This window comes from Cydia fagiglandana, chromosome 1, assembly GCF_963556715.1.
Source record: "Cydia fagiglandana chromosome 1, ilCydFagi1.1, whole genome shotgun sequence".
Lineage (NCBI taxonomy): Eukaryota > Metazoa > Arthropoda > Insecta > Lepidoptera > Tortricidae > Cydia > Cydia fagiglandana.
Window position 1 is genome coordinate 8913837 of NC_085932.1, and position 19650 is coordinate 8933486.

Consider the following 19650-nt stretch of genomic DNA (forward strand, 5'->3'; position numbering starts at 1 on the left):
GGTTCCTGTTCGAATTTTAATTAGGTGAATACAAAATTGCTCTCTCGCGCATGAGAGGAGGCATGTGCTCAGCACTGGACGTATATAGGCTGAAATGATGAATACAAAATTGACGTATCATATGTATTGCACTGATGTAGTAGGGCCTAAAAGCATATAGGATACCTCCCTGTTTATTTTTCAACGCCCTAACTCGCGCTAACATAGCTCGCCTTATACTTATTCCTAGAACATATGTACGTAGGTAGAGATTACCGCAAAACATGATTGACCTGCGATGTCAATGAAAATAACAATGTATTGTGTAGCGCCCGTTCAACAGATTCCAATTTATCCTATTCAATAAAAGGCAAATTCGACTTAATTTAATTAGGTCAGGAAATGAATGCTCAAAAAACGTTGTAGAGGGAAATGCTAGGAACACAATTTTTGACTCCGTAACTTTATTTGGACTAGTTAGGAGGTGAACATATCAAAAGTCCCCGGCTGTAGCCCCGCTGCTGGGGGGTAGAGGGGGGTAAGAAGGTCGAATTTTTCGGTTTTTCATTGATATCTTGGAAACTTTGCGTCTTAGCGACATAACTACTAAGACAAACCGAAAGCTGATAAAATTAGTTACAAGTTTTATTCAGTCAAGTTTTTCAATATCATGAATAGTTTTTGAGATACCCGCTCTTGAAAGTTTATTTAGGGATTTTAATGTTATCTTGATATCTACGTTAGTGAAGCTGTTAGGCCATGTTTGGTATCATTTTCGTATAAATCGGGGGCGCTGAATTCATTTATGGTATCACATTGACACTATTCCGAAGTAAAACCAAAATTTAAAAAAATATATGTTTTTTAAATCCCTCTTCACGCTTAAACTGCTGAACCAATTTCGTTGAAATTTGGTATAGAAATAGTTTCAGTCTCGACACAGAACATAGGATAGATTTAATAACCAAAAGCATCTTTTGAGGGTGTGAAAAGTGGGGTGGAAGTTTGTATGGGGAGTCAATAACCGCTGAACCGGTTTAGATGAAATTTAGGACGGAATACATCTGTGATTTAGATGAAAATGATACCAAACATGACTTCAAACCTTACCTTGAGCAATATTAACCTCAGGAATTCAGTTTCGTCGACGAAGTTGAATTCCCCCCATACTCCATTTCACAACTTTAAAGGATGATTATTGCTTGGCCTAAATGGCAGATCGTCATCTTAAAGGTCACATGGTCATCTTAAAGGTTGTGTTATAGACGTTAGACAAGCAACGCAAAACAACCGTATACAACATGGGAGACTAGTTTGGTGCTTAATTGTTATGCGTGCAGACTGCAGACTAAGTCAAGAAATGTATTTTTATCATATTCCTCGAAGAGTGATATGCAAAACCAATCCTCCGCTTTCCGTCTGTCCATTTAACCGTCAGTCTATCAGCGGGTTATCTCAAGAACTTTTATTTAATTATGTGACGAAAAAGAGCTGCCCACAAACAATATAGCTTTTAGTTCGATATCGATGAACCTGGCTGATTGAGTAATACGTTCCGCGGCGCCGGCGCCGGCGGCCCACGTGGCGTCATCGCCACGTAGGTGCTGATGAACTGCGGAAATTAGACGTTCGATACGTGTGTTCGGTGATAGCCCTTTGTCAGGTGGGCGTGTTGTTTTTGTCATTGACCTCGATTCACTGCGTTCATATAAGCCGAAAGACTAAACTAGCTGCAGAACTGCTGCATGGATTCAAGGATTCCCTTAAGGATTTCCACAACCAGTCGTGCGTGTGTACTCTCACCTATGAATCCCCGCTACCGTTACTATATAGTAGATTTATCTTGTTGGACATTCACAGGCGAGTCCTCCGGTTCGTGGACACCATTCAAGAACCTTTTTGCCCAACGGCAGGTTTTACAAGCAATGTATCTGGCCCACTGGCACTTGAAAGAATATGACAACTGAATCCACTGTACGCACTCATACATATTTACAATGGGAATCTCTCTAAATTTAAATTTTCATGATTAACCGTTACTACTCTAACCAGATTTCTGAGGATATTCTGAAACTGTACAATTGTACATTTCAACACGGGCTTGTTCCCAGTCAGTTCCATTAGTAATCAATCAACGCAATGCGTGCATCAGGCATCGATGCCGTGTGTGTGAGCGGCAGGCGCTGTTCGCACGGTGCTTTCTCTATTTTTACTCTGACCGCAAAATATCATCTCCTTCGGCTAGCGTCTCGGCGGCGAGATAGGTTTATCCCCAAAGGAACCATCGATCCAAAGGAAACCTTAAAAACGAAAGAGTAAACACACACAAAATTATAAACTAACACTCTTGCAACTGAGAAAAACATCCGTGAAACCCGTCAAACTCTTTGAGCTATAGAGCATGTTAAAGTAATGGACATAAAATCTTGGACACGCAAAACTTGCTCGTTCGATAAAAAGACAAATATAGAATACATATAATGGTCGGCTTCGGCAAAGTTTCGATCCTTGACGAAAAAGTTTACAATATTTCTAGATTTGGTAATGTTAATATACAACATGATTCCGTTAATTATGGCCATTATGCGCTCTGGTGAAGCGGCACTCATTAGCAGAGCTGATGCAGTTTCTTGAGCTAGGCGCAGTCTCCAGAGGTTTTCTTTGGAACTAAAGTTTCACACGTCTGTCGAGTCTTCGCACGCGTCCTTAAAATGTACCACTCAAGCGAATCCTGGTCACATATTACATAATGTCGTTCCCGTCTGAGGGAACAGTATTAAATGGTTTGCGGTATGCAAGTATGACGCACGCTTGCGAATACGAGTACGCACCGCAATATGAAAACTCCAGGGTGACCAACCAGTAATGATGATTTACCTTAAAAACGTTTTATTTTATTTTATTGAAAGCCTTAGCCTATCTCTGTGTTACACATAAATGTTATCCTTCCGTCCTTGTAAATCGTTCACAAAAAACACATCAGCGTGGCGATAATTTATAATTAGTGATGGGTTTGAATTTGTGTAATTTGTGATGTCTTCCCCCGACATTTTTAATAGATTATCATCGGGCGTAAACAAATCAAATCCACAATCTAGTATATGGCGGATTTATTTTGTTACAAATTATGATTAAATTTAATATGATCGAATTATATTTTCTAGGCGACTGATGTGATGAACCGCGTGTTGTAGATTAAGATTCAAATTCGCACCTTATTTTGAATTCCGCAGTCAAGGAATCTTGAGTTTTACCAATCTTACACTCAATGTTTTGCAGTTTATCGATTCCTACCGCTCTACTCGTTTTTTGCCTTCTATAAAACAAACATAATAAGTAACTTAATGTCGCTTCGTGATTTGCTGTTGCGTTGAACGTCTGCCGTGTAATATTTTAAGGAAAGAAATGCAACAAGCAGCGCAACTCGATAGTAGGGTATAAACCGCGAAGTATATTGTACGAGTATAACTAAAGGAGGTGACATACGTACACGAGCTATGAAATTGTTCATTATAGATTCGCGAACTTACTTGGCTCGACGTTGAAGACGATAACAGTCTTGCTCTGATTGTTAAGTCATATAGGGTCCTAGCTAAATCGGTTGTTCAATACTTACGTTATGGAATGTCCAGTTTAGCTAGAACCCTAAGGGCCACTTGCACAATCTTACTGACCCGGAGTTAACCAGTTAAATCAGTGTCAAATTGTACTGGTAACCATGGTAGCTCCAGTTTTGACCGGTTAATCCCGGGTGAGTTGGATGGTTCAAGTGGTGCTAATGGATCAACAATCGTCGTACATACGCTAATACGAGCTACAAAACTGTGAATTAAAAATTCGCTTTCGTGAACAAAACAACCGAAATAAAAATAAACCCAAACCACAAATGCCACAAGCGATTGGCATCCAGATTGCCCGAACAAAATGGCGACTCGCGATTGGCGGTAGTGACAGACGTAGAGATAAACCGAGCTAAGTTAGCATCGATTTTGATAGCCCAGACTGTGCAAGTGTTATTTTAAACGCCAAACTTCTATGAAATTATGATGTTTAAATAACACTAGCACATTTCGGGTTATCGAAATCGCTGCCAGCTTAGCCTGGTCTAACTCTACGCGTAAAATTTCCAACATATTGGGTAGTCGACAAACTTGTTCGGCTATAAATCAGCGAACTTACTCGCCCGTCTATCACCCCCTTAAAGCATATCGCTTGCCAATAAATGCGCATCAATACATAATTGACTATGTATTAATTATTCAGTGATTAGTAAAGGATATTTATAAACAATTACTCGCGCCCAATGGCCCTGGCTACACCGTGACTTGAAATATGCATTATGAATTATGTAGGGGATATTTGCACATCCGCTTGTAATGTAAGTTACCTACTTGCGACGTATGACCCCAAGACACGTTACTAAAGATAGGTACGAAAATAATTTACGTGCTTGCTGATGCTAACTTGACGAAATATCTACCTAGGTACTTATAGTGAAGGCACCCATTTCTGACGAGATACGAGTGCCTACTTTGGCGCAAACGGAGTGAGAATGGGTGCTTTTCACCCGAATTAAAAACGAATACGAGGAAAGTAAAATACATGTGTAAATTACAAAACATGACTAATAGGCGTATTCTGATTTTAATAATACCAGGTTAAGAATTCGGTAGATATCTTATTTTGAGGGTATGTTCAACATTTTTAATTAAATGTTCGTTATTTATAGAATCGGGAGTTAAATTTCAGAATGGGAATAATATACAACGGTTAAGAACTGAGTTTTGATGGCTTATCTTTAAAAAATGAAAAAAAAACGTAAGTAGGTACTTGGAAAGTAAAACGCTCTAGGGAAGAAACGTATAAATGTAAGAGCATGAAAATAAAAAAGAATAAAGAGTAGGTAGGTATAGGTACCTAACTAGGGTTGCCATACGTCCGGATTTGTCCGAACATATCCGGATTTTTTACCATTTGTGCGGATTGCGGCCGGACTTGACATGTGTCCGGATTTTTAGGAATGACCTAATAAAAATAAAATGCGCGCCCGGGGAGGGGGCTACGGGATCGGGCGAAGGGAAAGGAAAAAGTAGATCCACGATACAGTACACCACAGAGAGCAGCGCGACGCCGGGGCGACGTTCAAGTTACGCCAAATCTCTGCGCACTACAAGAAATGTCCGGATTATTAGGGTGATATCCGGATTTTTATCAGGACATTTAATTCTTCCATATGGCAACCCTATACCTAACGGACTATTACCAGAATATCCAATATTTGTTTGTGTTTACTTTGATGACTTCACCTCACCCGCTTAATTTTCATTCAGTGTTTTGTATAAATTCACTGGGTAGCAACACAATAAATATGTAACGGATATAATAGGTGCCTATGTACATACCCATTTAGTTTTGTCAGCAAAACCCACGCGACAAAAAGTATCGCGAGACAATATCTCCCTCCATCATCACATATCATTTTAAAATGCAAGAATATTTTTTTGTCCGTGGCTACATCTTGCAATTTGTCACATTAGCATGAATTATTTGGCCGGCTACAATTGTAGGTGTAACGCTTATTTTTGACTGAATAATGAAGTATACATTTATACAGTAAGTTAAATAGTACCTACAGTAAAATTAAAATATTTTAATAAGTATGTACTCGTATAGAGATTTGTCTATATTTCTATTGTATAGTTGCTTTATATCGTTCTAATTCTTTCCAATTTTTAGTGTATTTTCCCCTTTCCTTTTTGTGTAATATATGTATGTTTATCCTATAAATTTTGTATGTATTTATATCCTTTATCTTTCTGGTACCTTGTTGTACATTTTGCTGCATTTGTCACCCTCTTTTCACTCTCTCCTCTCATCTACTCAAAGGTTAACTGGAAGAGATCCCTCAAAGGGATAAGTTCGCCTTTGTACTTCTTGCTAATTGTATGTTATTTTTAATATGTCTTTTTGTACAATAAAGAGTTTACTACTACTACTACTAGAGTAATTCGCCAGTAACTGGCTACTTTTAGTAACTGGCCGCCCTAAACCAAAAACGAATTCTATTATCCTATAAACAGAATTCATTTTAGTATAAGGTTTCAATAACTGGCCCCCTTATACTAAAATGCATTATATTGATAATGAATGAAGTGAATAGAATCGACGACACCTCAGATCTGCAATATAAGGGAGTCGTACTAAAACAACGCGACTACGCGATTATCGCAAGATCGCGCGAATTTCACCTACTCGAGTGAACGAGGTTTCCTAATTGACAATCGCGCGACTCGCTCGCGCGAAAACTCTCAAACATCAAGTAAATTATTGGCCAGGTAGTTAAGAGACCGAGAAATAAGTAAACTCAGGGAACTACATATTTCTCTGTGGTAGAGCTCATCAGCTAATCACGTAAGTAACTATACGGTACGTATGTATTCTAGATTGTGATCCAACGTTTCCGTAAAACCAGTGCTGTGATCCTCCTCCTTAAGTCGTTCCCTCATTGCTGAGGATCGTGGCTTCGACGGAAACGTTGCTATAGACTTCTCCATTTATTGCGGTCTTCAGCTTGATGGAGAGCTTGTGACATCGGCATCTACAGTTCTTTGGAGACCTGGTCTGACCATCGCGTGGGTCTGGGTCCTCTTGGTCGCCTAGCATCAACCTTTCCAGATTATCAGTACTTGATGTGCTGTGATACCTTGGAAATATTTCGAAGAACGTATGTGTACAAATTTACTATGGCGCCCTTGATCTTAGAAAAGCGGACAGACTATATACAGGTAAAACACATGGCTTTGTCAAATACAAGCGTTTTAGGATATTGGGAAGTACACGGTAAGTACGAGGAAGACGCCCGGCTGTCGGCCGCCAAATTTTTATTCACAATGCACCGTCCGTCTTCGAGACCAGCAAAGTCTGACCCTCAAAGACGCTTAATTGTTACAAATCTTGAAGTCAACTTAGGATTTAGGCCGCGGGCTAGACAATGTACTATAGTGAACTAGGCAGCAGGTAGCAGTCGCGACGGCGGCGGCACATTTTCGTAAACGGAGTAGTGATTATAAGCACGTGGAAGAGTTGATCGCTTTAGGGAACCAGTATAATGTGGTATTAGACGTGACAACAATGAACTCAATTTAACGTCAGATAGGGTCAGGGGTCAGGTTAAATAGGATAGGAGCAGCTATCTGATTAAGTTATCCGATCGTAAAATAATTATACAAACCTTAGAACCTAACTCTACCTGCGGATTATTTATGTATTTCATTAGGATTATTAGGTATTATTAAGGGAGATATAGGTATCATAGCTAGTAACTAACCTACGGGTAAACCCGTACCTAGTGCATTATACTCGTAGGAACCTAATCACGGTCCAGATTGCTGTAAGTACCTAAAAGTAAAACACTTTAGTGTTATTCACTCCGGATCATGATACATTTGATCGCTCAAGAATTGGACTCGCGCGACTATGGAGTAACAGGATCAGATGATTAGGTACTCCGCGACTTGCCAACTTCCGAATGTAGTCGAAAAACATTTGCCGATGTTACTCTGTTCTCGTTTCAAGCGGACTATTAAGGGTGTTCAAAAAGGTCTCACACGCTGTTCTTTGGATTCCGTAGACAATTTCAACAATTTGTCAAAAACTGCACCCTTTTTTTGATTCCGCACGTCGTGGGCTATCAGAATATACCCCATGCCCATGTATGTTAGCCGATTTTTCGTAGTTTTCGAGTTGATTTTTTTTTTAACTTTTAACTATTGTTATGAAATTCCGGTGTTTCCATACAGGGTGGCTAAAAAATAACTGCATTCCCGTTGCCAGGGAGGTTTTGTGATAAACTGAGCAACTTTTAATAAGGGACCAACCCCGAAATCGCGAAAAAAAAAACAATTTGGCTGTTTAATACATTTCGGCTGGTCCATTTTCTATGGAAGGGTAAAATTTTACAACAGCGGTAACAGGGATTTTAAAAGTTAGGTGCAATACGTCTGTGATAAATGTATTGTGTTTCTAGTAATTTACTTGCTTTTTTGATATCGAAGTTCAGCTATCAATACCCAAAGAAAATAAAAAGCAGTTTAAAATGAATAATTTATTTACTTAACCTACAATGTTAAAGCTCCAAACATTGGAAATGTATCACTGTTACTGAGTTTATACTTAAACCTAGTCAGGCGGCCGCAGGCCACCACCACGCCGCCGCTCGGCGCACTTCGCACACACGACGCACTTGTGTTCATGTTCATTTGGGCCCTAGTTATTTGCACTCTGGTTAACTTTAGCGGGATTTCTCTTGTCCGGCAACTTTTTAACTTTATGTGTATACTTTTGGTGGAGTACTTGGTGGGTTCGAAGACTGCTTCTCTGTGGATACCGTTGAATTGCTTCATGAAGGGTATGGATCGGATTCTAGGGCGCCGCGCGACAGGTCTAACGGGTAGTACGTATGGGAATTCTTCTTCAGATGTTTTGTCAGCGTTCGTTGTGTGTACCGGTTTTTCATCTAGCAAAGAACAGGATATTCATTATTAAATGTATTTAGTAAGCAAATCAGCTAATCAAGCGCTGGTGACCTAGCGGTTAAATGTGAGCTTAACTAAACAGGAAGACGTAAGTTCGAACCCAGCGACAATGTTTCATAGAACTTAAGAACGAAATGCGTTTATATATTTATCCAAAATATTTGGAGAAAGAAAACATTGGGGGGAATTCGAGTTTCCGAAACCCTCTAAGTCAGCGGTCGGCAACCTGCAGCCCGCGGGCCGCATGCGGCTCGTGAATCTGCCACTTGCGGCCCGAGTGCCGCCTTGGCTATTTTGTATGTAATAGTGACAAACGACAATCTATCTATCTATCTATCTATCTATCTATCTTCTATACATAAATAAAGCTGTAGAGGGTCGAAAGTCTGTACATGGAAGATATTTGAAAAAAAGTTGGCTGGGGATACTTAGAATCGATAACAGAACACGTTCCAACAGTTTTTAGAATTTTTGTCTGTTTATCTGTTTATCTGTTTGTCTGTTTATTTGAACGCGCATCACGTGAAAACGGCTGAACAGATTCTGATGCAAACTTTACTAATCTGTCGAGAAAATCTCCGGCCAGGTTATAGGCTATAAAAATTCAACCCCTAAAAGGGGGGGTAGCCACAACACCCGCTTGATTTAAGTTTGCCCCTGAATCTTATGGCGCTACTTAGGAAGGAGGGGCAAACTTTTTCCAAATATGTGCTACCACTATTGAGTACCCTGGAAAACTAACAGATGGCGCTGAATTTAATACGTAGTGACACGAATAAGCCACCGAGGAAGGATTTTGCCAAATTAACTCTATGTTTAGAAGACCGGGTATCAACAAATTTAATTGAATAATTATGTTGATTTAATAATACAACAAAATTAAACAAATTAATTGCCCCTAATTGCACAGTGCCGTCTTTTTACACTTCACGACTGCCCAAAAGAAAGACGAGTGTATGTAGGTATATATTTATTTATGTGAGTTTCTTTATTCCGCCTTAACTTCTGAATGCCTTAACCGATTTAGACGTACAAAAGAGTACTTACGTCCGCCGTTACGCTTTCAGCGCCCTCATACTCGAAGCATCGGGCGTAACCCGACGCACGTGGCGCGCTGTACCAGTTCCAAAGCCGGGCGCCTTAGGCGCCCTCATACTAAAAGTGTCAGGCGTAGCCCAACGTACGTGTCACGCTGAACGCTTACCAAAGCCGGGCGCCGTCGGCGCCCTCATACTCAAAGCATCGGGCGTCGGGCGTAACCCGAAGCACACGGCGCGCTGTGCCAGTTCCAAAGCCGGGCGCCTTCGGCGCCCTCATACTAAGAGAGTCGGGCATAGCCCGATGCACTCATACTCAAAGAGTCGGGCGTAGACCGACGTACGTGCCACGCTATACGCTTAACTAATCCGGGCGCCTTCGGCGCCCTCATACTCAAAGCATCGGGCGTGACCCGACGCACGTGGCGCGCTGTACCAGTTTCAAAGCTGGGAGCCTTCTGAGCCCTCATACTAAAAGAGTCGGGCGTAGCCCGATGCACTCATACTCAAAGCGGCGGGCGTAGCCTGACGTTCCATAGCCGGGCGCCTTCGGCGCCCTCATACTAAAAGAGTCGGGCGTAGACCGACGTACGTGCCACGCTGTACGCTTACCAAATCCGGGCGTCGTCGGCGCCCTCATACTCAAAGCATCGGGCGTAACTCGACGCACGTGGCGCGCTGTACCAGTTCCAAAGACGGGCGCCTTAAGTGCCCTCATACTAAATGAGTCGGGCGTGGCCCGATGTATGTGGCGCGCTGGAAGCGGACCAAAGCCAAGCGACTACGACTTTCTCATACTAAAACTGTCAAGCGTAGCCCGACGTACGTGTTACGCTGTACGCTTATCAAAGCCGGGCGCCTTCGGCGCCCTTATACTCAAAGCGGCGATCGTAGTCCGACGTACGTGGCGCGCTGTACGCGTCCCATAGCCGGGCGCCTTCGGCGCCCTCATACCCAAAGCGTCGGGCGTAGCCCGACGTACGTGGCGCGCTGTTCGCTTTCCAAAGCCGGGCGCCTTCGGCGCCCTCATACTAAAACGGTCGGGAGTAGACCGACGTACGTGCCACGCTGAATGCCTACCAAAGCCGGGCGCCTTCGGCGCCCTCATACTCAAAGCGACGGGCGTAATCCGACGTACGTGGCTCGCTGTACGCGTTCCAAAGCCGGGCGCCTTCGGCGCCCTCATTTTCAAAGCGGCGGTCGTAGCCCGACGTACGTGGCGCGCTGTACGCGTCCCATAGCCGGGCGCCTTCGGCGCCCTCATTCTCAAAGCGGCGGTCGTAGCCCGACGTACGTGGCGCGCTGTACGCGTCCCATAGCCGGGCGCCTTCGGCGCCCTCATACCCAAAGCGTCGGGCTTAGCCCGACGTACGTGGCGCGCTGTTCGCTTTCCAAAGCCGGGCGCCTTCGGCGCCCTCATACTAAAAGAGTCGGGAGTAGACCGATGTACGTGCCACGCTGAACGCCTACCAAAGCCGGGCGCCTTCGGCGCCCTCATACTCAAAGCGTCGGGCGTAATCCGACGTACGTGGCTCGCTGTACGCGTTCCATAGCCGGGCGTCTTAGGCGCCCTCATACCCAAAGCGTCGGGCGTAGCCCGACGTACGTGGCGCGCTGTTCGCTTTCCAAAGCCGGGCGCCTTCGGCGCCCTCATACTAAAAGAGTCGGGAGTAGACCGATGTACGTGCCACGCTGAACGCCTGCCAAAGCCGGGCGCCTTCGGCGCCCTCATACTCAAAGCGTCGGGCGTAATCCGACGTACGTGGCTCGCTGTACGCGTTCCAAAGCAGGGCGCCTTCGGCGCCCTCATATTCTAAAAGAGTCGGGCGTAGACCGACGTACGTGCCACGCTGTACGCCTACCAAAGCCGGGCGCCTTCGGCGCCCTCATACTCAAAGCGTCGGGCGTAATCCGACGTACGTACGTGGCTCGCTGTACGCGTTCCAAAGCCGGGCGCCTTCGGCGCCCTCATTCTCAAAGCGGCGGTCGTAGCCCGACGTACGTGGCGCGCTGTACGCGTCCCAAAACCAGGCGCCTTCGGCGCCCTCATACCCAAAGCGTCGGGCGTAGCCCGACGTACGTGGCGCGCTGTACGCTTTCCAAAGCCGGGCGCCTTCGGCGCCCACATACTAAAAGAGTCGGTCGTAGACCGACGTACGTGCCACGCTGTACGCCTACCAAAGCCGGGGGCCTCCGGCGCCCTCATACTCAAAGCGTCAGGCGTAATCCGACGTACGTGGCTCGCTGTACGTGTTCCAAAGCCGGGCGTCTTCGGCGCCCTCATACTCAAAGAGGCGGTCGTAGCCCGACGTACGTGGCGCGCTGTAGCGCCTTCGGCGCCCTCATACCCAAAGCGTCGGGCGTAGCCCGACGTACGTGGCGCGCTGTTCGCTTTCCAAAGCCGGGCGCCTTCGGCGCCCTCATACTAAAAGAGTCGGGAGTAGACCGACGTACGTGCCACGCTGAACGCCTACCAAAGCCGGGCGCCTTCGGCGCCCTCATACTCAAAGCGTCGGGCGTAATCCGACGTACGTGGCTCGCTGCACGCGTTCCAAAGCCAGGCGCCTTCGGCGCCCTCATATACTAAAAGAGTCGGGTATAGACCGACGTACGGTACGTGCCACGCTGTACGCAGTGTACGCCTACCAAAGCCGCTTACTGACACAGACTGAATTCCACGCGGGCGGAGCCGCGGGCACAGCTAGTGTCTCATAAAGTCATAAATATTAACAAAGTACGGCCCGCGTCACCTCCATTAAAAGGTTGCCGACCGCTGCTCTAAGTGAATAGGGGAATGCATCTAAGATGAGGATTGTACAATGTAAGTGCAATTATAAAGGGGACTATTTGATCTAACCTTTATAATGAAACAGTGTCCGTCGCGGCAAGATCGAGTCGCCCAGCATCTCGTACAGGGTGTAGTCAGTCATGACGAAGTCTTCCAAGAACGTCGTCCGCTCCGACCTGAGCAGGCACGTCGACACGTCCTGTACGAATAATTCCAAGCCTTTGTAAAATGAGTGACATAGTATTTTTTCCGAAACACGATATGGCAGTAATTCTATATTCCAATGCAAAGACAATGCTTGCCAAACTCAATATTCTGGCAGCGTCTATCTATTTATATCTACAGTATGAATGACTAGTGTGGGATGCGCCAACAGAATGATGCCGACCCCGTCGCGGCCGGCCTTCCTTGGTGCATGAACCCGCGCGTCCAGGTGGTCGCCGAAACCTGCAGCAGCCTAGAGTATGGTACAATATACACACCAGCAAAGCCTCCCGGAGGCCGACCCCGGCATGATCCTTCCTCGGCGCGTGCGCCCTCGCGTCCAGGTGGTCGAGGTGGTCGCCGAGGCACTGCACGAGCGCGCGCCGGCCCAGCGCCACCACGCAGCGGATCATCGGCGCCGTCAGCCGCTCGCACGTGCCTTGGGAGAGGTAGTCGAACAGGATGCCTTTGCCTGCAATCATTTTAAAATAGTCAAATGTGTACGGCTTTTTAAACCCGCCAGCTACTATAGTATACAGGGTGGAAAGATAAGTCGGGCTCTGGAGGGTAACTACCTTAAATCCTTAAGCTGGCTCATTTTACTTAAAGGAAACATTCCTTTATTTTTAAAAAGAAACAAAACTGCATTCAAAGATTTTATCTTTTTTCTTCAAATTCGCTTGTCTAAAAAAATCTTGAGTACTAAATATTAGATTTTATGGATATTTTGTACGACAGACGAGTGTAAGACCTAATGTTTCTTGGAGAAATGTTATCATTAACATTAACTGTATCGAATAGTACAATAAAATTGCGAGTTTTTATTTTTTGGAATTTTTAGTCGGTTCGAGTCCCGGGCGAGGCAAGCGAGTTTTAGAAAATCTTTGAATGCAGTTTTGTTTCTTTTTAAAAATAAAGGAATGTCTCCTTTAAGTAAAATGAGCCAGCTTAAGGATTTAAGGTAGTTTCCCTCCAGGGCCCGACTTATCTTTCCACACTGTATAGTTAAAGTTTTTTTATGTTTAAGTACCTAGTTTTAAATTAGCATATAGTTCTGGTGGTTCATAAAGAGTAATAGATTTGACTAGTAAATAGTTTATGGAAAAGGAAATAAGGTTCTTATCGAAAGCGTAAGTCTAATGTTTTATTACTGGTTTCATTATTGTGTCATACGTGGGCCATACTGAAAGTTTCTGGATTCTGATATATGAGAAGACTTATTTTTTCTAAGTGGCCAGTCCATGAATTTTCAGTATGCCCTAAGTATAAGAGACACGAAGGAGATGAGATGTTCATTGATGTTCAACGAGACTAACAATCTTATTTATGCATTACCTACTAACGTAATATGTACCTACTCGTATACTTACATTTGTGAAAAATCAAAAATCATCACTCACCAAAATAAATAAAGTTAATGATTAAAATGTTCTAGGGTAGTCTGGCTATTATTGGTATGTTCACACACATGTTCTCACTCACTTTTTTTTTAATAACGTAATTATTTGACGTAAAAAGAGCATGCTAGATTATAAAAGCAGATACGTGATTATGATCATAAATTAAAAGCAGAAAGCGGAAGATATATCGTTTTTTTTTTTGTGTAATAAAGAAAACGTAGTACATACCTATTGTGATAAAGGAAGGCCATGTCCTTGTGATTTTGGTGAGTATTAGAACCATCTTATCTGCTAGAGAGCCGTTGCCGAGGATATTGGACACCATGACAGGAAACAATCGCTGAAACTGAAGTATACGATAATGTTAGTTACAGATGTAGGGCATAATTATTTTCCATCGTATTTTCACGGAAACGTACGAACATGTCTTGCTATTTCAGTCAGTCTCGGTAGAAAAAGTACTGATGTTGACTGCAGATACGAACGTTTCCGAGAAAATACGGTGGAAAACAATGATATATACTGCACCTGTATACGGCTTTATTTTTTTGGTATTTTTGTGTCTTCGAATTGATAACCATGGTGTGAAACCTAAACTAACCTGCTGCTGTATGTTGGTATCCAAACTGCAAGGGTTTGAACACAGCGCGTCAACCATATCAAGCACATTGGCCTGCAGCGGCTTCTTGGCCGGCACGTTGAGCGCGTTCAGATTGTCGTCGTTCTGAACCAGCACCGCCAGGTTGAACAGGTTCGGGAATATCGGCCCGATCCGAGTGTTCGTTGTGAGGTCTTCCACTGCTAAGATACTAACCTAAACCTAAACTAACCTGCTGCTGTATGTTGGTATCCAAACTGCAAGGGTTAGAACACAGCGCGTCAACCATATCAAGCACATTGGCCTGCAGCGGCTTCTTGGCCGGCACGTTGAGCGCGTTCAGATTGTCGTCGTTCAGAACCAGCACCGCCAGGTTGAATAAGTTCGGGAATATCGGCCCGATCCGGGTGTTCGTTGTGAGGTCTTCCACTGCTAAGAAACTAACCTAAACCTAAACTAACCTGCTGCTGTATGTTGGTATCCAGACTGCAAGGGTTTGAACAAAGCGCGTCAACCATATCAAGCACATTGGCCTGCAGCGGCTTCTTGGCCGGCACGTTGAGCGCGTTCAGATTGTCGTCGTTCAGAACCAGCACCGCCAGGTTGAACAGGTTCGGGAATATCGGCCCGATCCGGGTGTTCGTTGTGAGGTCCTCCACTGCTAATTCTTTAGGTTTCTTTCTGAGGTTTAATATTGCTGAAATTTATTTTACAATTAAAAATTCATCGTGTTTAAAAATTTCCAATCTACACCATAAAACTTAAATTAAACGATGTTATTATACGATCTGCAATTCCCTTAGTGATAGGTATTTGATCAAAAAAGGCCTGGCTTTCTTGACGTTTAGTAACATGATAATTATTGTGTCTAGTTAGACATGTACATTGGCCTGACGACCGGTCTGGCCTAGTGGGTAGTGACCCTGCCTATGAAGCCGATGGTCCCGGGTTCGAATCCTGGTAAGGGCATTTATTTGTATGATGATACAGATATTTGTTCCTGAGTCATGGTTGTTTTCTATGTATTTAAGTATGTCATATATTATATACATCGTTGTCTGAGTACCCACAACACAAGCTTTCTTGAGCTTACCGTGAGGCTCAGTCAATTTGTGTAATAATGTCCTGTAATATTTATTTATTTATTTATTATTATTATTTATTTATGTACACATGGGCACATGTAGTTACATGTGCCTATTTTATCTGAAAGACAATGTGAAGACAGGTGGTTTAAAACCGCTAAGTATTTTAATATTTGCTCATAGGCTGCTGAGATTATTATATCTAGTATTTTATATGAATCATGATTCATGAGAGGTAAAATTATGTAGATGGTTTATCTTTAAAACTTTAAAACATTCTTAAAATTTACAGTATAAACCTTAACAGTAAAGGATGGAATAAGTATTTTTATGTTTCAAATAACGAATGAATATTTTTATAATATAATTTATGATTAAACTTTGACGTAATTAGATATAGACAGGTGATAATGGTGTATATTGTTTACCTCTTGCTACTTTAGTGTAATAATTCTGTAAAGCAGCACTGATGTTCGTGTTGTTGTTTAAGCTCTTCTCGTCTGTGATCCATTCCACGGACACGGTGGGGGTTGTGGAGTACACATAGCTCTGTGACGTCATCGCATATTCAGTCACATTCATCACGGGCTCCTAAAAATATGTATACAAATATTAACCAAAAATCTTCTAAGATTAAATTATGTTAGGAACATAGAATAAGCCACTGGCATTATTTTAACATGTATTATATTTGATTATTTATTTTTAATCGGCTTGTTGATTATGGATCATTTGTCACTCTATATTAAGTTTTTTTAAAGTATGAATCATGTGTTGTGTAATATGATGTGATTAAATATTTTTTCTCGAATGCCTCTTGCTTTTTTAGGGTTCCGTACCCAAAGGGTAAAACGGGACCCTATTACTAAGACTTTGCTGTCCGTCCGTCCGTCCGTCCGTCCGTCCGTCTGTCACCAGGCTGTATCTCACGAACCGTGATAGGTAGACAGTTGAAATTTTCACAGATGATGTATTTCTGTTGCCGCTATAACAAATACTAAAAACAGAATAAAATAAAGATTTAAATGGGGCTCCCATACAACAAACGTGATTTTTGACCAAAGTTAAGCAACGTCGGGAGGGGTCAGTACTTGGATGGGTGACCGTTTTTTTTTGCTTTTTTTTTTTTGCATTATGGTACGGAACCCTTCGTGCGCGAGTCCGACTCGCACTTGCCCGGTTTTTTGTGAATCCTATGTAAGGGATTCAGCAGCACACAGTCTGCCACTTGTCAGCTTCAATGTAAAAAAAAAAATACTTAAATAACATGTTACTATTAAACTAGAACCGTGAAGAAATTACGATAATAATGATATACTACTGTGAAATTATTATTTTATGTAAACAAAATGGTTAATAAAATATGTAACATATTAATTTCATGCACTATTAAACATACAAGTTCAATTACTAAATATAAAATGGCCCTTTAGCACTGATATAAAAACCTCCAGCTTCGCAAAAATACACACATACATTTTGGTCTTCAAGTCATAATAAGAAAAAAGAAAACAAAAATAACAATGAAAATCTTCAAAACACTTTTAATACTGTGTTTAGCAGTTTTTAGTATGTCAGCGCCTCAGTTTGAAGCATTAATGGGTGTTATGGACCCACAAAAGATATTCAGCTTGGGCGGCAGTTTCATGGGAAAGGGGAGAAATTTGATGGGTTCGCTGCCATTGCCACTGTTGAGACCCACTAAAGAGAAGAAACCCATAACAGAAGAACCAGAAGAAAGCGATAACTGAAGAACCGCAACAGATATGCAAAAATATGACAAAGGCAGCGTGATTTCTTTATTGTGTTTGTTATCATACTGTTTCCGTAATTATCATTAGAAGATGCTCAAGGCAGTGTAAAATTTATTCTTCTTTATTGTTTTTCTTATCATATTGTTTTCTTATCATATTGTGTCATTTATTTTAAATATTTATAAAATAATATTCGAATCCCATAGGATAGAGGGTAACATCATAAAAAGAAGATTGTTTTTATTATTATTTTTTTCTGATTTACTTTTCAATTGTAAAATAATGACCTTCAGTAGCATTTATTGAAAGCAGATTCTGTTCCAGTATTAAATTGTTTTCATCTTGTTCTAGATATTATTTTTTGTTCTATTCCAATCTTCAGTGTAAATATTATTTAGTTATGATCCCTTCACACGATAAGAAGAAAAAGTGTAAAGTAAATTAATAAAATTATATAACATGGCACACTTTAAAGACTAGAGGTAGACTGATTGTTTTAGTATTATACATTTTTCCCCATTAACAAGCATTCTACCTCTTACTAGCATAAGTGTATGCATGAGAAATGGGTAGATTTAATATAGTAGTAGCATAGAGAAATTATCCTTAGAGTGCTCACACCATACATGGAAAAAACCCATTTCGAATAAGTTTTAAATACAGATTTGTAATAAAATTTAAACTTTATTAGTATTAAGCAAGCATAAGTTAGAGATAATATATTTTAATATGATGGTGACCATATATATTATATTTTAATATACATCCCATACAAATTATTATTTATAAGTAAGGGCAGCCATGTATGGTGTGAGAGCTATTCCACTTATTTCTCCATGGCAGTAATTATAGTTTGAATCTACATGTTTAAATCTACAATTTAGTCAATAACAATAAAAACAAAAACTAAATATACATATATATGATTAGGGTTTTACTCACGAGTGCACAGCAGACCTTTCCGTCCCCAACTGTGGCATACTTGACAGTGTTTGCTCCGACCACAGGGCTTGTGTCCGAGAGTGTTAGCACTGTGTTCACATCCCATGTGTCCACTCGAGATTTCTTCATCATTTCACTGTGTAAAGCAATGGCCTGTAACATATGAAAAATAAAATGAAGGAGGACAATGTTTTTAATTTTATTTTTTAATCCTCCCATAACTTCAACATTTTGATTTTATCATATACTTCTTGTTCAAACCTGTTATTCTAGAAAAAAAAAGTTATACTTGTGTAATATAGCTTAGTTTGGGAGAGTTAGGATAAGATTACCATAATTATTTTTTTTATTAAAACTCTGTACAATTTATAAAGGACACACACCTATTAATATGACCTGTGCCCTGTTTATCAATAGCTTGTAACTTGTAATACAAGTGGAAGTCCCTTTTTGACAGCTTTTGTTAGAAAGGGACTTCCACTTGTATTACAAGTTACAAGCTTTTGATAAACAGGGCACTGCATACTTACACATATTGTCTGCCTCAACTTGTAGCTGACGTCTTCCGCCAAGTTTGTGGCTGCCTCAACATTGATCTCAGCACCAACTTGGTCAGCCATGCACAGCACTGAGTCGGCACTGACTCCAGCAAACTTGCCCTGAGATGTGGTACTGTCCTAAATCATAAAAGCCATATTGTTGTACATACTAAGCAATATTCAGATTTTTGTAGCGGTAAACAATAATTAATATGTAGTTAATGTAGTTTATTTATTTTTAAATAAAAAAACAACGTAACATTGGATGCAGTACGATTTATGCCGCGAAGCTGCGAAAGACGTCAGATAGCATCATTACTTGCCTTTTCATTGAGTGGAGGAGTATCACACTGACTTGAGCCTCCTGATTCTGACGCCACAGATTTATTTCTGTCCCGGTCTCTGCTGCTACTTGCTTTCTTCGTGTGGTTTTTCATACTTGTTGATGAATTTGACATTTTTTACTGTGGTAAGCAATATCTTTAAGGAGTTGTGTGAATTACACTAAGAATTTGCTCGTACTGACATTCTACTTATTTATATATAGAAACAACATATTTTAAGTTAAAAACAAACACATCACTTAATCTAAAAAGTTACGTTTTTGTGATTTGATGTGATTTTGTGATTGTTCTGTTTGACAGGTTTGACACGACGGTAGACAATTCCTATTATTTTTTTAATATTTTATAAGTTTTGTCTGATTTGAATACTAGATTTTTGTCCAAAATGGATGCCACTCAGATAAAGACATTGTTTAAAATGTTACGAACGGAATCCTTTCCGTTGA

General features: G+C 41.7%; 2 protein-coding genes across 2 annotated transcripts in view; both read right to left on the reverse strand.

Annotated features, from left to right (window-relative positions):
* LOC134680467 (uncharacterized protein K02A2.6-like) overlaps positions 1-19650 on the reverse strand; it is a 303959-nt gene that overhangs the window by 181935 nt on the left and 102374 nt on the right. The gene's annotated exons all lie outside the window — the stretch shown is intronic.
* On the reverse strand, positions 8069-19497 carry LOC134680437 (uncharacterized). Its single transcript, XM_063539572.1, has 9 exons — positions 19184-19497; positions 18852-18998; positions 18322-18474; positions 16054-16216; positions 15002-15237; positions 14171-14288; positions 12821-13014; positions 12408-12537; positions 8069-8494 (listed from the first exon to the last, which is right to left on the reverse strand). Exons 1-9 carry the CDS (start codon positions 19316-19318, stop codon positions 8097-8099), a joined length of 1674 nt encoding a protein of 557 aa, XP_063395642.1. The 5' UTR covers positions 19319-19497; the 3' UTR covers positions 8069-8096.